Source organism: Ischnura elegans, chromosome X, assembly GCF_921293095.1.
Source record: "Ischnura elegans chromosome X, ioIscEleg1.1, whole genome shotgun sequence".
Taxonomy (NCBI): domain Eukaryota; kingdom Metazoa; phylum Arthropoda; class Insecta; order Odonata; family Coenagrionidae; genus Ischnura; species Ischnura elegans.
Window position 1 is genome coordinate 8,649,982 of NC_060259.1, and position 19,059 is coordinate 8,669,040.

At 36.8% G+C, this 19,059-nt stretch overlaps 2 protein-coding genes across 7 annotated transcripts in view; one reads left to right on the forward strand and one right to left on the reverse strand.

Moving 5' to 3' along the window:
- Positions 1-5,415, forward strand: part of LOC124171888 (5'-AMP-activated protein kinase catalytic subunit alpha-2) — a 75,273-nt gene extending 69,858 nt beyond the window's left edge. For 3 of the 4 annotated variants that reach the window (XM_046551271.1, XM_046551273.1, XM_046551272.1), the window contains exons 12-13: positions 2,590-2,758; positions 3,914-5,415. In XM_046551271.1, coding sequence (XP_046407227.1) covers positions 2,590-2,758; positions 3,914-4,008 — 264 coding nt within the window. In that variant the 3' untranslated portion in view covers positions 4,009-5,415. Of the gene's footprint in view, positions 1-2,589; positions 2,759-3,913 lie in introns of those variants that run through there. The other variant, XR_006868003.1, reaches the window with a different exon arrangement.
- An 8,333-nt stretch (positions 5,416-13,748) lies between these two features.
- Positions 13,749-19,059, reverse strand: part of LOC124171872 (ER degradation-enhancing alpha-mannosidase-like protein 1) — a 109,591-nt gene continuing 104,280 nt past the window's right edge. For all 3 annotated transcript variants that reach the window (XM_046551252.1, XM_046551250.1, XM_046551251.1), the window contains 2 exons: positions 18,782-18,970; positions 13,749-15,101 (listed from right to left, as the gene is read on the reverse strand). In XM_046551252.1, coding sequence (XP_046407208.1) covers positions 15,006-15,101; positions 18,782-18,970 — 285 coding nt within the window. In that variant the 3' untranslated portion in view covers positions 13,749-15,005. The remainder of the gene's footprint in view (positions 15,102-18,781; positions 18,971-19,059) is intronic.

Here is a 19,059-nt window from a genome sequence, read left to right on the forward strand (position 1 = left end):
GTATTTTTTTTCCAAAGTTAAGGCCTTCGTATTATGATCCCTGGGCGAGCTGTGACCTTTTTTTATTTCAAAGAAGAGGAAAGCCTCAGAGGGGGGGCTAGTGCTGAATGGAGGGGGATAGCGGATCTTGGGAAATGCGCTAATGTAACTATCCCACGATACTCATGCAGCAGTTGACCTCCAGAAATGGGGAACTTCGAAGCAGGTAGCCAGAAAAAGGTCAGTGGGTGAGAAAAGGGGGGAGGGTGTGAAACACGTTTTTATTGTTCTCGTGTAACTTGATATTTTTTTCGAAGCTAAGGTCTTCGTAATATGATCCCTGCGCGAGCTGGGACCTTTTGTTTGATTTCGGAGAAGGGGAAAGGGTCAGAGTGGGTGAGGCGAGTGCTGAATGAAGGGGGATAGCAGATCGTGGGAAATGCCCACACCATGGATTTTGGGAATTATGCTGCGTAGTTGCTATCCCACGGCATTGAGGTTCTCCTGGTGGGGGAAACCGGGGATTTTAGGATTTTTTCACCCAACCATTTTCGGTTCCCCACGTCGAACTCTTCACCACTCTAATCCACGATTTTGATGTAGTTCGTCAACTTGCCTAAAACGGTGCTGCATGCACTAAATGACTAGAGTTCTTTACAATTTTCCGAGTCAACTACCAATGACAGTGTGCGACAGTATTCGTCGCGAAATTCAAAGTATTCGAGAGCGTACCTTTAGCATAATTATTCGAGACCTCGAATATCGAATACTTTCTAGTATTCGAGGTATTCAAGTATTCGCGGATACTATTCGCACATCTCTAGTAGTAATGATACAATTGCATCTGCTAACTGCTATCAATTCAACAGTGGTTTTAGTGGATACATATTAAGATTTAAGTGTAGGAAAGTTATGAAACCCTCAGAACAGGGGTTTAATAGTTACGATGGTAATTTCAAATTATATCAATGCAGTATGTGTGGCACTCATGTAACATCCTGTCTATTTTCTCACCATTTTTTTAATTGATAATATCTAAAATTCATAACATGTTTTAACTTTACCATACTTGGACAAAAAATACAATCATGAATGGGAGATTCATGGAGTAAATCCCTTGTGGAAAATTGAATGCAAGATTGCAATCTAAATTCAATTTTGTACTACTAATCATTCTTTAATCCTAAAATGCATATTTTCATTTCTTAGTTTCTCTAAATATGTATATATTCTTTCAATGGAGACTTACATCTGCAAAACAAACGATAGATAAGCTCAGGCAGTAGATAAGAGGTTCATTTTCTTGCCATCTTTCAACAACTTTGGCGATTGAGTTGGATGTAGCATAGCAAACAAAATAGAGAAGGTCAAAAGCTTTGAATTGCTTAGCTGACTCTTGTAGCTATTTAATGATTTTTTACATTTTTCATAATATGAAGTACGAAATCATATTCCTTGGTACTGAGTTGAAAGCCATGGAAAATAATGATTTTGAACAATGTGCAAATTGATTAAAAATATATCTGCTGTGAAAAATGCACCATTCTCGCTATGAATGACACAGCTTCATCCCATTTTTATGAAAAATTAGTGAAACATTATTAATTGCTGACTTTCAACGTGACTTTAGCCAAACAAGTGTAATCACTCCCAATTTTCCGTAGTAATCCTTATTTCAGCTTGTTCAATTTTGCACAGCAGTGCCATAACTAGGAATATGCTTTTGGGGAGTATGGAGGGTTTTGGGGGCGACCCCTCCCCCTAGGCAATGGTAAATTTTTTTTAAACTGGCTTGCCTGGAAATACATTTTCCACCATTTTTGCAATTAAAAGTTGGGTTTAACTTGTAATTCTGTGGGAAGTCATCACAATAGGGAAAACATTTTTATGCTACAAAAATTTTCTGAGGCTTTGGGGGGGATCTATCCCCTCATAGTTACACCACTGAGGCACAGATTAACAATATCCAATTGAGATAAAATTTCAAATTTCATATTCCTCCAAAAGAAAAAAATTGGGGGAAAATTTTATGGTACTGTTTTGAAGGGAAAGAGGGGTTACCAAGAGGGGAAATGTGGTTTCAAAATAAAGGATTTTGGAGGAATTCATCTGGAACCTGTCATAGATCTACATTGATGATTATTTATGAGCAGCTACCTGTAATGCAATGTGTTTCTTAAAAATTTATTGGAAGTATCAAACAGTAATATTTCAGGTGCCAGTAGGGGCAGGCAAGGGGCTTTGTGAGGGTGATGCTTGGTCAATATTGGGGCTATATGTTGGAAACCACTGGGGAAAATTAGATAAATATTTTCAGTGAACGCTTCATATTTGCCACTAGGCTTTTAATACAGCAGGAAGGCAACTTCAAATCTTGAGAGTTTCACTATCACCTGATAGCTTCAGAAAATAGCCAAAAATTTTAAAATATCACAACTGTGGGTGCAATGTAATACATTTTCATCAGTCCCATGCTTTTGCATAATTTATTTTCTCATAAATTAGTGATAATGGATGGAGTGCCTCAAAAGGAAAATATGATATTCACAAAACAAGGATTACCTAATTATAATGCGTTCTTGCTTAATAATTATTTCGAAATTATTTTAGGAATGGAAAGTGATAAACCCATATCATGTGCGAGTTCGCCATGAAAATCCTTTGACAGGGAAGTATGTAAAGATGTCTCTTCAGCTTTATCAAGTAGACTACAAAAGCTATCTGTTGGATTTCAAAAGCCTGAGCAGTGAAGAAGCTGATGGTCCAAATGTCTCTACCGGTGAGTTCAATGAAATGAAAATCATTGCTGAGCTCTCTGTCTGGCGCCTCTCTTTATCCCTCATTTCCTTCTATCATTTGCCACTTGTCTATATAGTCTCTCAGTGATTCAATCCAAAGGTTGGTTTAGAGAGGTGGGGATAGAGCTCTTCCCAGTTTAAGGCAGACATGTGAATATGTATCATGCATTGCGGTTGGGGGTGGCCAGTTTGTTTCCTCTTTTGAATTTGACCCTTGGATCAGTAGCCAAGCACTCTGCTCACTTGATGTAAATGGATTCAAAAGAGAAGCAACTGCACCATTGGAATATCTCATTGAAATATGAATGAATGCTTTGTTGGGAATAGGATAATTCTGAGAGCAATTGCCAGTATGCACTTCTTAGGAATTGAGTTTATGTGGTTGGTGATGTGCTGACCAGGGGCACAGCTAAAAATTAAGGCTGGGGGGAGTCAGAATGGCAAGTTTTTACGGCTTTCGGAGGGATATTTGATTAATCCTAACACTATGCTATAAGTAATACTGATCCAATTATGGAAAATGGACTAATCTTAAAAATTTCTCTGAGCTCTGGGGGGGGTTTATCCCCCAAAACCCCCCTTGCTGCAGTGCTGACATCCAGAACAACATCTTACAAATCTTAGAAGATTTAGTTCTCTGATTATGCCTACGGTGAAACGAAATGAGCATTCCTTATGTCAGCAAAATACATTGCTGTGGACTGTTATTATAATTGTTGTTGAATAATGTATTTATGCAAATCATCATTTTTGGTAAAAAAATACCTGTATTTAAGATTCATATGTCTACTATGTATGTATTTATTTCTTTCCAATTGGCTGAATGCTTGGAGAATGATAAACTAGGAGCTCATGCAAGTTTGGTAATTACTATCAAATTTGAAATTAGTTCATTCAAGATGCTAAGGCATTTTCATGTTTACGTGTACCACCTAAATCTGGGAGTGGAGTTTTCACGTTTTTAGACTATTTAATATCCATTGGTTCAGAGAAATGGGATTAGAATGAACTGTTATGCATTCGTAATGTTCTATTTAAAAGGATATTTGAAGTGATTTCATGATGTGGTGTATTCATTCATTCACATCACTATGAACATGAATAATGTGTGGGAATTGTTTCCTTGATTATTTCAGAGGCTGTATCAGTGCAAACTCATCCATCCACCGGTCATCATACAATGGAATTCTTTGAAATGTGTGCTGCGTTAATCACTCAATTGGCTCGCTAACGGTGCAAAATGGAGGGTCTCGAAACAATGATTATACGATCTTTTGGAATGAAAAAAAGTCATTCAAGAATAAAAGAGTTTTGATGGTAAAGGAGACAGTTGATTGTTGTTCTTTTGACCTGAATTACATGTTTGAATATGTGTTAACCAAAGCATATTTTAAACCACCTATGTAAGTTAAGTACAGTTGTTGATTCATGAAAATTTTTATGCATGAAAAGAGCATTATTAGGTAGTATGCATCTATGTAATCATTCATTGAAGTTGCTTTTAATGGTGTTCATAAGTATTGATCCAGCATTATTTGATATTCTGTACCTTGTGCAGTTCTTCTCAGAATTGGCTTTTTGGAAGTATGTGTGTATATACATCATTGTCATTTCTTTCAGAGAACCATTAGGCATGTTTTAGGCTGTCACTGATTCAGAGAAATCTGGTGGAATAAAATGCTTAATACTTTGTCGGTAAATACACATGATGTATTGTTACTATTTTTTTGAAAATAGCTGGTGATGTTGCTTTGTGAAAATTTTGGGAATACATATTGCTTGTGAGTGGATCTACAAAAACTTCTCAATGAAGTTATTACAGCATGGACAAACTTTTATCAAATGCATTGGTCAAAGGGTTTCAACCACTATGTGTGCACCTTTTTGAAGGAGTCTGTGGGGAGAAATTATGTTGCAATGAATGATTAAGATCCACAAGTCTTATACGCAGGTAGAATTTGGAGAAGAATAATATTCAACAAGTGGACTAGATTGCCTCAAGAATCTCGGTCAAATGGCAGTGGTGAATAAAATATTTACGTTGTTTCTTTCTATGGGAAATGTTTTGTCATCTTTCTCAAATGAAATTAATGGACTATTTCATTTTATACTTCCTTTAGTTAAAGTATGTGAAAGTATGTATTGCATTTGTGGAACCTTACCATCTACATAGATTGCTCTTTATTCTTTTCTGAAAGAACAAGATTTTTTCTTGATATTATTGTTTTTCTTAGACAATAGCAGAGCGTTATGGCTACAGCTTCTTATGCTTGCAGAATCTCGGCAGTCATATTTCTTTCCATTTTTCATTTCAAAATGTAGTTCAGATATTATCCTTTGCTGATGACTATTTCTTTGAGTGCTAACCAGGGAGATAATAATTTTGATTTGAGTTTCTATTGGTATTTGTGTCCTATATTTAAAAAGTTCTCGGAAATATTCTTGGAATTATTTGTGGTCTTGATTTTTGCTGAAAGAGTTTGTTGTAAATGTGTAATTCAAAATTGAAGTCTAGCATTCTCATGCCATTGCCCTGTCTAAGGTGTAAAGTGTTGTGGAAAGTAAATGCTCTGCTAGCGTATTGTAAATGGAGTTGACTTTGTTGGCTGTGAACAATAAACCTACTTCATCCTGAAAATTTGAGTTTTATTATGCTGATCAATTCCTTTGAAATTGCTGTTTTTCTAATAAATTTTTTCACAGAAACTATTTATCTGAATGTAAGGTGTTGAGGTGCATAAATCCCTATCTTCCAGAGACATAGCAATGCTCTCATTTGAAATCTAATTGGCTGAGGGGATAAACATAGGTGGCTTGCAATTTTTGAAAAATGTTACCATGACCACGATCCTATATAATGAGCCATGCTGTTCTTGAAGTAGTTCTAGATGTCAGTAGTAGATAAGAATGATAATTCATTTTGGCTTCATTGATTTTAAGCGTAATGGCACAATCTATTATTACATATTTGTATCTAGTATTCCTGATTAGCATTTGCATTTTAATCTGCTTTTCTGGCAAAATTAATTATCTTTAAGTTTAAACTTATGAATTTTAATTCCATTGCTATCCAGGGAGATTTGTTGAAATATTTTCTTGCTTTGGATTTTGGGAATTGTAGTGTCCTAAGGTTGGCAGCCATGATGTTTGTCAATTGTTGGGGTTGCTGGAAACTAAGTCGTTGTATGTGAGTGAGACAATAACGATGGCGAGAAAGTAAGGTGGGCTTGTTTTAATGATTCATTGTCCAAGTCAGGACAGTACAGGAATGACCCATAGAAATTTAATGCGATGGATTTAAAGAAACAATTTCTCATCTACATAGGTGCCATTGGGTATGCAAGTCATTGTCTTTGGGAGCGCTGGGTTGAATCAGAACTGGAAAGTAAGTCTCAGATTAAATTCACAGAGGGCGACTCAAGTATTAGTGCAGTGGTGAAGATAAAGATTCAGTGTGTCTAAGGTGTCTTAAGCCTTTTTCGGCAATCAGCCTCAAGCACAATGAATTCACTCCACAAAACAAACAATATATTATTATTTATGCAGCTATTCTGTTATTTTATAGTGCTTCCCGGACTCTTTGAGAGCTTTCTTCGCCAGTTCGCGATCTTTTTAGTGGCGAAAACATGGTTGTACTCGTATTATTTATGACCCATGCAATGCCTGGTTACGAAAACCACACATCCTTGGCATTGTGCTCACGGATACAGAAAGCGGTTTGCACAAATTCTTCAAAACCACTGCTCTATGTCGGAAACTATACTGTCAGGCACCACGCCACGTAGTCGTGTCTTGCACAAGTTGTGGGGGTTGCAACTGCTGCGGGACGCGAGTCCGTGATCACAGAGCGTGGTCGCGCACTGCGCGGCCTCGAAAACAGGAACACGGTGCTCCCGTGAATGCAGCTAGCACGCGTTCGCTTCCGTTTTACGAAGGGGATTCTTACGGAAATAATAAGTCCAGATTATCCAAGCATAAATGCAGTAATTCCGGTGATTTTTCGTCCGATTTTATTTTTTTATAAAGATAGCGGAAAATATTGAGCGAGTGTGAAAATCATGCACGGATAATCCGCAACCCGGATAAACCGCACCCGGATAATCTGCTGTATGCACAAATAAATAATATTTACAAAATATGGCCAACCTGCCCTGGTAATGCATTATCTCAAAATAGAATGGCATTATGTTTTAGGGTATTTCCACCCACGCACAAAGATGCTTCAAACTTCAAAAAAGGGCAGTGGGATACAGTTGAGATCCTTAAATCTGGAATCCTGAAACCCGTCAAATCAGTAATCTGGAATTTTTGAAAATTCCTCTGCGTAGTGTTTTAACTTGCCACCTTGTGTGACCACTCTCTGAGCCTTGCTCTGGGACGAGTAGAAAGTTAGCACACGCTACGAACATGCGCTAACAACCTAGGCCGGGACACATAGGTATCTCAAATATTGAGCACAAGATCCTTAACGCATTTATAAGTTAATTAATTAACAAATAATACCATGAAGACCAGATATCCAGAAACCTTTTGGTCCCAAGTTTTCCAGATTTGAGGTCCTCAACTGTACATATAATTTAAGCTATCTTTCCGTGTATCATATAAAATCTTTTTTATAACAAAATATAAACTCTCCTTGTATTATACTTATGTGTGTGTAAATGTTTTGTTGAAAAGAATCAGAGCAAATTCATTAACACACCACATATTCATAACAATGGAATTAATATTAAATTCCTTTATCAACAGACATATCCAGAGCCTGTATTGTAAAAGCCCCTTGAATGAGAATTCCACCTTGCATTAGCATTACCTCCACCAAGAAAATCAAAACATGTGACTTCATTGTAAATTTTAAGTCTCCTCTTCCTCTGTATTTAATAGCAAATGGTATGTACAATGTTGAAAATTTTGTAAACATGAAACCAAAGGAATATAAAGTACTTAGTCTAACAAATAATTGTAATGTTGCTGATAAGAGCGAAGAATCTCATATCATATAAAATGATTGTAGGGTAACTAAATTATTATCATTACCTATATACACAAAGGATGAAATTCAGAATGAACAATATTTTGCTTAACCGGGATTCAAACCCACATCTCCCAATTGCCAGTCAGGCCTGTTAGCCAGTTACACCACCAAGCCATCTCCTCAGACAAATTATTATCATCCATTAAAACGGTTAATGTGCTGACACTGAGGCTATGGCAAGTTATCTTTATGGACTATGGGTCTTAAATATTTTTATTTCATGGAAGACTTGTGTGATAGATAATTCTTAAGGTGTATAACTAATACATGAAACGCAAGTCAAAATCTTCCATTCTCCACTCAATTCTACTGTCAGCTTATCTATTCACATCTACATAATTCTTCTCTTTCATATCCTTTTCTACCAGTTCAATGTATTTAATTTGAAGTATTCCTTTTCGGTTCTTGCGATGTACTTGTCCCTCAACAATTGTCTTCATCAGGCTATAAAGTCTCAAGATATAGTCGAAAGGGTTGTTTCATCTTCTAATCAAGGTTTTCACAAGGCTCCTCTTCTCTTCCACACTTCTTGTGACTTCCTTATTACTTACCCTTGATGTCTCTGCTGCTGCCATTCATGCTTCACTTCTGTAGAGAAGAACGAATAACGGCACTCCAAGTATAAGTTCTGATAAGTTGCTTCCTCACTTCTAAGCTTAAATTTCTCACTGTAAGTAGATCTTTCTTTTGGTAGAATTCTCTCTTCACCTGGGCTATCCTATTAATAATTTCTGCCTCGCTCCTCCCCCATTGGAAATTTCTTATGTCTTTCAGAAATTCTTTTAAAATCCTATAAGAATTCTGTAAGACTCATAGAATTCTATTAGACTTATAAGAATTCTATAAGACTTATACAATTCTATAAGTCATACAGAAATTCTTATAAGAACTCTGCATTTCTTATAGAATTCTACAAGAATGTTGCGCATGTCGCAAAACTTTCAGGTTTTTGTCCGGCAGGCATTTAAGTCACCATAACTTATGTTGGCAATTGATAATTATTTAAGAAATTCTTATAAGATTTTTTTGGGAATTATGTATATTATTTAAGAAATTCTTATAAGATTTTTTGGAAATTATGTATAACTCTTTGTTGAGTAATGTTCTGCTAATTTATTGGCGTTTTCAGAATGGTATTTGACATAAATGGTTCCAAGAAGCGGAGGCTTCTTTAATGCGACTTGTTAGTATATATATCCCTGAGGGCACATGAAAAATTGTAAGATTTTTTTGGAAATTATGTATAACTCTTTGTTGAGTAATGTTCTGCTAATTTATTGGCGTTTTCAGAATGGTATTTGACATAAATGGTTCCAAGAAGCGGAGGCTTCTTTAATGCTACTTGTTAGTATATATATCCCTGAGGGCACATGAAAAATTGTAGACTTATAGAAACTGTCTGTTTCGAGTGTACAGATAACTTAACCGATGGAAGTGCGATATGGGCCATGAATATCCACAATGTATACTGTGATTGCATACGTCGCAGGATACAGTGCACATGGTTCCCTAGCAACCAAACCTTGTTTGGTTGCTAGGCATTGCTTTTATATGTTAATCATTCACTATGTCTTTGTGACAGCAGTTTAATAAAATAAGTCGTGTGCTTCTAACCAAAATAAGGCATTGACCTCATTTGGTAAGTCTTGCAAAACTGGCATTCCTAAAATTTTGTTACCTTAAACAGACAGTTTCGTTGAATTTTAAACTTTTCATCATTAATTTAGATAGATATGTATATTTTTTTCAGATTTTGGCATGTCTAATATAAGTGGAAATTTTAATGAAAACAGTGTCTCAATGGACGAAGTGAATGTTTTAGTAGTCTCTGAAGAGAATGAGAATGAATTTTGCATGAGTAAACCTAAATAACATCTGCACAATTATTATTTTATGGAAAATACATCAACTATTATTCTTAATCAGTGTTTCTGTGATTCCTATTAATTTCCCTAAATTTTGCTCTTCTTGTTAGCTATATTCTACATATCCTTTTCTCCAAATGGCATCAAATTCCATTTTACTTTGTCTACTTCTTTCATTGTCTATCCAAATCTACATGTAGAGGTCATTCTCTCTGGTATCTTAAATAAACATTGCTCGTATGTATTTATCAATTTTGTTCTTTTTCTTCGCATATAATTTCTTGAAGTATCCCAAGCGGAACTTGAATTTTATTTCATTTGCTTCTTCAGTTCTCCATGTTAAATCATATTCCATATTGCAATTCCCTTATCTTTCATTGCGTAGTGATTGCCAAAGTCATATTCTATCATGAGTCCATCATTCTAGGATATTGTCGATTTCATTGCTTTTAATTTCTTTTAGCATGTGGGGACGATTAACCCTATGCAGAACACATGCTATTTAGATTTTCATACATATTTTAACATTTTTACTGATTAAAAATCATTTTTATAAGCTTTCAAGCTATTTCACAGTACATATTCAAATTTTTCTTGCTCACGTTTCACCCAAATTTGGAAAGCGACACATGCTGACATTCAGTTTTGGGGAGGTGGATTTTGCACTTCCTCATGCTAGTTTCATGCTACACCATACGTTGAGCTCTCCTTACCTCAATAAAAATGTTTCCACACAATGAAATTTTTTATCAATATATCATTAAATTAAATTGCAACTGCACAATCTGCGACATGATTGACAATGTTTGGAATAACATTGACTTCACATGCTCCAAGGAGTGGGAACAGAACAAGATGACCACTCAGCAATCTCGAAGGGGTTGGTAGCAGAAGCCCGTAAAGGAGATGTGGAGGGAAGGAGCGTGATCCCTCCGTCTTTCAAGCAACAGGACTACCAATGAGGAGTCAAGGATGAACATGTCCGATCTTGCTAGTTTGTGATGTCGCTGCCTCCGTGCAAGCTATGTGATATATGTAGTTGGCGTTTCCAGTCTCTTTCTTCTTGTTTGAGAGTGCTAACGCTACGCTTTTCTTTGCAAATTGTGTTGGTTGGACATTGTTGACTATTAGTATAGTCTAGAAGTAACTAGAAAACTTAGTGGCTATCAATTAGAGCTGAAAGAACTAAAATATTTTCATAAATGCGTCGCATTTGGTCACATTCTCATTTGAATCTCGTGCATAGCATACAATTTCCGAAAGCTTTCAAGATATCTTTGGTTCAAGTAAGCCACTCACCTAACATTTATCCTCCAGAAAAGGGAGAAATGAAGCAGGTAGGCCAAATACGGTCAATTGTCAAGTCGGGGTGGGGATGAAACACGATTTGATTGCTGTCGTGTAACTTGATATTTTCCTTCAAAGACAATGATTTATGGTCTGTGTCACCTCCAAAACGAAAGAAAAACATCAGAGGCACGGGCTGATGGAGGGCCGAGGGTGGTTTACTGAAATCTGCAACGTAGTTACTTTTGACATGGTTATTATCCTATGATGCTGAGATTCCCCCAATGTTAGTTCAATCTCTAGAGAAAATTCACACTATGTGCCAGTAGTATTTTGCCCCTTTTATTTTCCACGGCTGAAAATCTGCAACGTAACCCCTGTGAGACCTTTTAAACAAAATGGTTCATGAGTAGGACAAGCATCGCAGTGCAGCGGTGCATTCGAAGAGAGAATCGGTACTCTTTCCACTCTTGGGGTGCATTGCATTCACTGAAGCATTAATTTAAAATTTCAGATACAGATCCCATGTCTTCCGTGACTTTGGATCCGATGTATATGATTAAGGGCAATATCCACAGATATTTGGATCTGAGGTATCCGATCTGACCATCCTTAGTTGTAAAGTTAACTCTTGAGTCATATACATAGTATGTACCTTAAGTATAACTAAACTAATACCAGTAAACTTGGATTATGTCTTATCATGTTAGTTTACTAAGTTTAGTTAAGTTAGTTTACTTTCTGCAACTCATATTGACTCACCTCCCACGTGAATGTCTTGCTCTCTTTGATATGATGGGGCTGAATGAAGGGGAAATAAGCAACTTCCAAATGCTTGCAGGGTAACATGACATACCTTTTATTACCTAGTTTCGTAGCACATTGTTACTCATAAGTACATATTATGGAAGTTCCTTGTTTCACCTTGTTGCCCCAGAATACAAAGGCAACAAGCCCAAAGTTTCAACAGGGCAGGTGAGCAATGATTGATCTGATATGAGTTGGACTCGAGAGTGAGTAAGAAGTCATGTCTACCAAACACCAAAGAAGAGGACAAGGAAGAAGTAGGATGTCTAGATCAGTAACAAAAGATCAAGGTCCCAGTACTACCCCAAGAAGTTGTCATTCCTGATGTCCAAGAGCTCATTCCCACTCCCCCTCAACGTTCAACAAGAGATCCCCAGCAGAAGAAGAAATGCTGCTGAGAAGTGAGTGACAATGACAGTTATGGATTGGAGGCAAAGCAATCCAAAGCTGCTAACGTCAGTGTGCCAACTGGTGTAAAGGAGGTGCTGGCTAGCCCACAACCTAAGATATTGAAGAGATCCATGAAAGTTGAGAGAGGACAACTAGTGGAAATGGGGACATGCACAGCTTGTCCTGAGGCTAGAGAAAAACTGTGGTGGGCTCCACTTGGAAACGCAAGCTGATGATGGATGCTGATGGACAGGCAATAAAACCTTATTTTTTTCCCCTGAATTTATTTATCATCAATTTGAACTTTTTTATATCATAAGCTTGGCATGTTCACACCTAATTGTGATGTTCACAATTATGGAACTGGAAATAGCAATCGCCTACATTATCATTCAATTAGAACTGACAGATCAAAGTTGTGAATTGGGCCTCGGAATTTACAATAAACTTCCTAGTCACTTGAAAGCAAATCATTCTATGGTGTCATTTAATAGGAAGTTAAAATATTTCCTTCTGCAAAAGAATTAAATATTGTTCTGAGAAAGAATATGTTTGATTGTTCCAATTAATCATTAATATTCTTATTACTTTGTGAACAAACAATCGTTGATTAATCTGTTACATTTTATTATGTTTGTCTAATATATATTTAGTTGTAAGGTCTTTAGACAAAAATAAATTATGTACTGTTATCCCAGGAAAAGGCAACACTTATTGCACAAGGATTAATTCAGAGGCATGGATAAGACTAATCCCAAATATACTCTCCAGAGGTTAAAGGAAAATCATCGTACTTATGATGGCATTTTCCATTGAGAAAGGGCTTACATATACATAAACATGCTGACATTATCTCAGCCTACATCAATAGCAATATGCAGGAAGTGGTTTCCTTAGAGCAACCTGAGGAGTTTGTTGTTGGTGACAGGGTATGCTTCTGTGCCAGTGTCCTGTCTCGGGGGAAAACTTGTGGTAGCAGCCAAAAATCTGATGAGATATATGAGATGAAAGTTAAGACAACAGGTGACTTGGTACTCTAACATAGACTTTACCAATAATAAGATTGATAGGAAATCCTTAAGTGGATTGTTGGTGTGCATGCCAGCCGTGTAGTGGCCACATCAATGCAGCAGGCAGAGGCAGAGCCATTACCATAGGGGTGGCTTTGTGGTTCTGTGGAACAATTGGTGACATCACCGCTAGGGGCTTGTGCATTCAGACTATATGCCCACACTAAATCTGATTAAGAAGGACATTGTTGATCATAATTCTAAAGCAATTGATTTTAAGAAACATTTCATTAGAGAGATTTTTTAAGGGGGCTTTCTTCAATATGAGTACGACTAATCCTATCGCAATGAAGGTGATTTGAGCAAATCTTTGAGTGGTACATACACACAGGAGTTGTGTGCCAGGATTGGAAAGGTTATACCCTGATATGCTATGTGAAATTTGACCAGCATTGACAAATTTCTGTCTTCTCAGGCATTTTCCTACTATTATCACTTGGCTTTACATTTTGTTTGGTCATCACTATGACAAGACCAACATTTACCGGCTGTTTATTTTACAATGTTAAAATAAGTCTTTTTTGTGGGAAAGTATAAAATATGTTTTATTTCTTCTGATTGATTTTGTGACAAGCAACTGCATTTTAGTTGGAATCATTAGCATCTTGATTGTTTTCTGCAAACAAATAATCAAGGAGAAAGGTTGTATGTACTGATTTTTATCATCCATATTTTTGGTTAAGAGGGTTTGATGCTGTATTGTTGCAACACCAGTGCTCTATGTGTGTTCTTGAAGGGAACGCTGTAGACATACAATCAGTCTCGAATATCAGCAAGCAAAGTGCAGTGGCGTTTTCCTTCAAGTAGATATTCCTGACCAATTTCAAAGCAAAGGGAATCAAACTTTAAGCAAGAGAGTTTGATAAGCTAACATTATCACCGATGTAAAAATCTCACATACTCTTTAGATTTAAATAAAAATCAATCCAATGCTAACATATGACTCACAGAGGAATTTGAATTCACCAAGCAATAAACAATTTTGAGCACAAATGTAATCTCCATAGAACAACTATTTCATTGGCATTACACAAGGAAAATCAAGAATTGAAGTAAGGAAATCTACTGCCTCATCAAAAACAAAAAGAAAGTTTTTTAATGTTCATAAATATTTTTCCCTTAAATATGATTTGTAAACAACTACTTTGAAATAGAGAATAAATTTGAAAAATTAAATACCATTTAAACCAATAAAAAACTAATAACCGATTCAAAAATCAAAATTCTTCCAAAATTGCATGTGATTGTCCACCACTACTCTTGAAATGAACTTCATCTTTCACTTCACCCATGCTACAAACATATCGTCAATATGAGCTGGCGTGACTTTAAGATGGCAATTTCAAAACCTGTCACACACCCATTTCTCATCGTGAGACATATTATGGTGCCCTGTATAGCATGTAAGGCAAGCACACACGTAATGGCTTGTATCACAAAAGACTAAAAATGGATTTTAATAGCTAATTCCCAAACTGCTAAACCCAGTAATGGTTTTTTCCCCTTGAAATGGACAATGGAATGCTTAAGTAGTTTAATCAAGATATTTATCTGTTGCAATATGAACAATATGATTGGCATTTAATTTATGCCATTTATTTCATTTATATGATTAATTTTTTTCTGTTAAAAAAATAATGCAATATACCAACAGTAAATGCATATAGAGGCTAGGTAACCACTCTCAATATTAAGGCAATTAAGAATTTGTGTCTAAGCTACTTGAGCAATAACAGTTCATAATTGCCTGTACAAAAATATATCACAGAAAGAGCTAATATTCATCAACTCCCAAAATATCGCTTATCTGCATAAAATAATGACTCTTAATGGGCAGGAAGTAGGATCTCTCAGCATCAACAGCATCACACTGAAAAAAGAATAGAATTGTGTATGTGCCTATTTATGAATATTATTGTGTAAATGCAAGAGAGGAAATTAAATAAATAAGGAATGAAGATTAATAACAAGACACTGATTTTGTAAGGTTTTCCTCAAGAGCAAAGAAAGTGATTCAATTACAAAGATACCAAGTCAAGGCATGGTTGCAACAAAATCGGAATTTTCCCACAGACTTTTCCATTTCTCTGACAAATTTTACCCTGACCATTAACTAAACAGCAGTAATCGTACATGTAATTTTCTAAGAGCTGTATGAAGCAAACCTTTTGCCATCCCTCTCCATAGCATTAACTGATTTCTTAAATTGGAGTGACCTTTTCTTGAGATTTCAGCTTTTCCCACATTTGTGAGCCACCTAACAGTACAGACCTTCTCAAGGAAATTAAAACTCTCATTTGCAGTCACTTCACCTCACTGGCATAGCTTTGAATACATTACATCAAGCTTTTAACAAATAGTACCATGTTCCACCCGCAGCATTTTGTCCAATGTGGCAAGCATTATGCATGGTATGAAGCACACATGAATCCAATGGAACAAGAAAGGGATCATCCACACCATACATGATTTGAAGGTGTGCCAATGTGACCTTAGTCATTACTCATGCAGTAGTGCATAGAGGCAGCAGTGTTATATTCAGATATTTCATAAGTTTGAAATTTACATAGAGCCCATCCATTGAGACTCAGAAGATTCTTAACAGACAACAGAGTTCTTTCACATAACCTTGCAGTAGATTTTTAGCAAAATGGTGGCCCAATTATGAGGAACGGAAAGAGCGAGTACTAACTTAATTTTCTGCTCCACTCCAAAATTGCAGAATTATTTCCATTTGTGGACACTGGGTATATTTATCAAGACTTCATCAAAAGAAGTAACTACACACCCACTTTGATTCACGTCACTCATAAGCACATTTCATGAAAAAAGAGTGCCTAATATATATAGCTACATGATCTATTTTGGCAGGCCGCACAGTGAAATAATGTCCAGACTGGCCCAGCCAAGTAGCTCACTAGGACACAAAATACACAGTACAACTTAGTTTCCATTATTCATCTTTGAATTAAACAAGAAGACACCATTATTTATTCTTAATATAGTAAAACCTCTAAATAATAAACTTCTTGGGACCACAAAAGAATTTTGTTGCACTCAGGTTTTTGCTGTACAGAGGGTGACCATTCCTAATACACAAAAAAACTCGAATCATTGACTGATATGTACTAATAGGGTAGTTTCCTTCATCAAAGAAAAAGAAAGGCGTTGATTGCGGTTCGTTACCCACCATTAGTGTATTCATAATGTACAAATTATTTGGTTTTAGAAATACCAGTTCAAACTAATGGCAATGGTCAATTTTAACCTCATTTAAAAAAGGCCAGATTGGCGCCCATGTGATGCCACTCCATGTGAAGTCACAGGGACCTAGTTTCTATACGAGTGAATAGGAGTTTTACATCTTCTGAGATTACCAATGCATGCATGAGTCACAGAGCTCAAGGAAACATGTCTTAATAATCACCTATTAAAACTGGCAAAGATGGGAAAGTTTCCTTCATTTGATAACATGAAATATTTTTAGATCCGCGAACACAGGAAAGGAGCCTACGGTCTATGAAGACCCCTCTCGAGTGGGAACTTGCGATACGTGCTTCTATTCCGGTATTGTCCAATGGCTGTGACTAAATGGATTTTGGGTGAAGGCCACTGGCGTCCCCTCCCCGCTCCCCTCTCGAACGCCCCAGATGCACCAAAATTCACACCAAATGCATCTTTCTTTGTAAGTCTTACTAATATTTGATGTTTCTGCATAGTCCGGTGAGGAACAATTACGAAAGAATTACTCAATTATCTGCTTTCCAGGCTGTATTTCTTATGTTAGTGTCATTCCTTGTCTTTCGCTGCTGTCAACAAAGTGAACACTATGTTGACTTGGATTTGCGACATAAACGTTGGGATGGTAATTTAGGGACCCAATTTGCATTGCTGCAAAGATGCGTTTGGCGACCAATCCCAGATTTTTTTAAATGCTGGATTTTAAAATCAACGTAAAGGACTACTCGCTGATGATATATTGGAGAGAGACTCCGGATCCTCCGGTTACATCTGACCTTAGCGCTGTGGAAATTAAAAATCTATTGATGAACGTTCAAATTTGAATATAAATATTCCTTTTATTATACATGTGGACGAGAGATTCGCGAGAGAATTTACCAAAACTTTGTTGACAGCAGCGAAAGACAAGGAATGACACTAACATAAGAAATACAGCCTGGAAAGCAGATAATTGAGTAATTCTTTCGTAATTGTTCCTCACCGGACTATGCTGAAACATCATATATTAGAATGACTAATGACGAAATAACGACACTTGGTGTGAATTTTGGTGCATTGGGGCGTGGGAGAGGCGAGTGGGGAGGGGACGCGAACGGCCTGGGTTGAGATGCCCCTACCGCAACCCAGACCAACGGTCGGTTTAAATTCCCGACCCTCCTTTCCACCCCACCTTCCACCCCCATTTCTCAAATGTTGCGAGTGTGCAATTGTGTATATATATATTGGTACGGTTAATTTCTTGGTTAGTCTTGAAAATGCTGCAGTGCAGTGAAACATGTTGACTTGTGTGTAATAAAAATATTTTATGTGGAAAGTGCAAAGTGTTTCACTTCATATTTTTGTTTATGATTCACTTCCAGACTGATCTTCAAAATTCCCTACAGCTATTTGAATCACGACGATTCTCTTCTCTTGATATATTTCTCAACTTCTTACTTTCTTCCTCAACTCGCTACTGATATGCATGCGAAAAAACCTACAAACGAAAGCGCATTGCGGTAGAATCTTCTCTAGTTGCATTGGAGGTATAGAGAGCTGGAGAGCATTAGAAATTCATACAAAAGGGCAAAATTTTCAGAAGTAAGGCTAATTGCCGTTCGAAAGGCAGGGACTCAACCGCCAACCGTATCCTGATTCGTATCTTCCAGGAACTTGCAGTAATGCTTCTTCTTTGACCTATACGCGGATTCCAAGGGTAGGATTTACAGTAGAATTTTACAGTCCACCCAATTCCTCCACTCTATCAAAAAGAGACAGGATTTTTCCCCAGGACGCAGCGTGCAGGTAACCTTGTTAGTTTAGTCGTCATGTCTCTGCCCTTGAAATGACACTGCTGAAACACCTAAACCCCATAATAATGATAAAAAAATTTCTCTCATGCCTATGCTGGATGCAATTAAAATTAATGAAACACTTGTCGCCGCATGATCAAAATGAAGACTACAAAATATACTGCCGTGACGAAGCTTCGATTGCTGGCCCCCCAGGTGAGAGTGGACGACACTAACCACTACACAAACTGACCCATCTGTAAGGTGGTGCACCATTGTGGAATAATATAGGGCTTGTTAAAAGTACCGCATGAAAATTAATTAATTAAAGCCAAACCAAGGCCCATTCAATGGAAGCACTACCAATTAAGAGATGTGCTCGCCATTCCAAATGCCATAAAAAATATGGCATTGAAAAAGATGGAGCAAGGTACATGACCCCTCCCTGTTAGTATAAAGAATTAGAAATAAAATTAATTGATTAAAATATATCTCACACAGTCATTGATTATCCTATACAAAATACTAATATACTCACGCTTGCCATGGTAGAATTAAGGGGACGAGCATCAACAATTGACAACGGTGGTTCTTCTTGGACTAAAGGAAGTAAGGGGTTGTCCCATGACTTTGTCCTAAACTTCAAAAGTATTGGGAAAATATGGCCCTCTGTAGTAAAGACAAACTTACTGAAGTGCTTGTTCACATAATTGTCTTTATCAAACAGCTAGAAGAGAGAAAAGCACACATTAGTGAAATTTGATCTAAAATTGTATATAAAATGGAACTACCCTGAATGTAATAATGCAGCTGTAC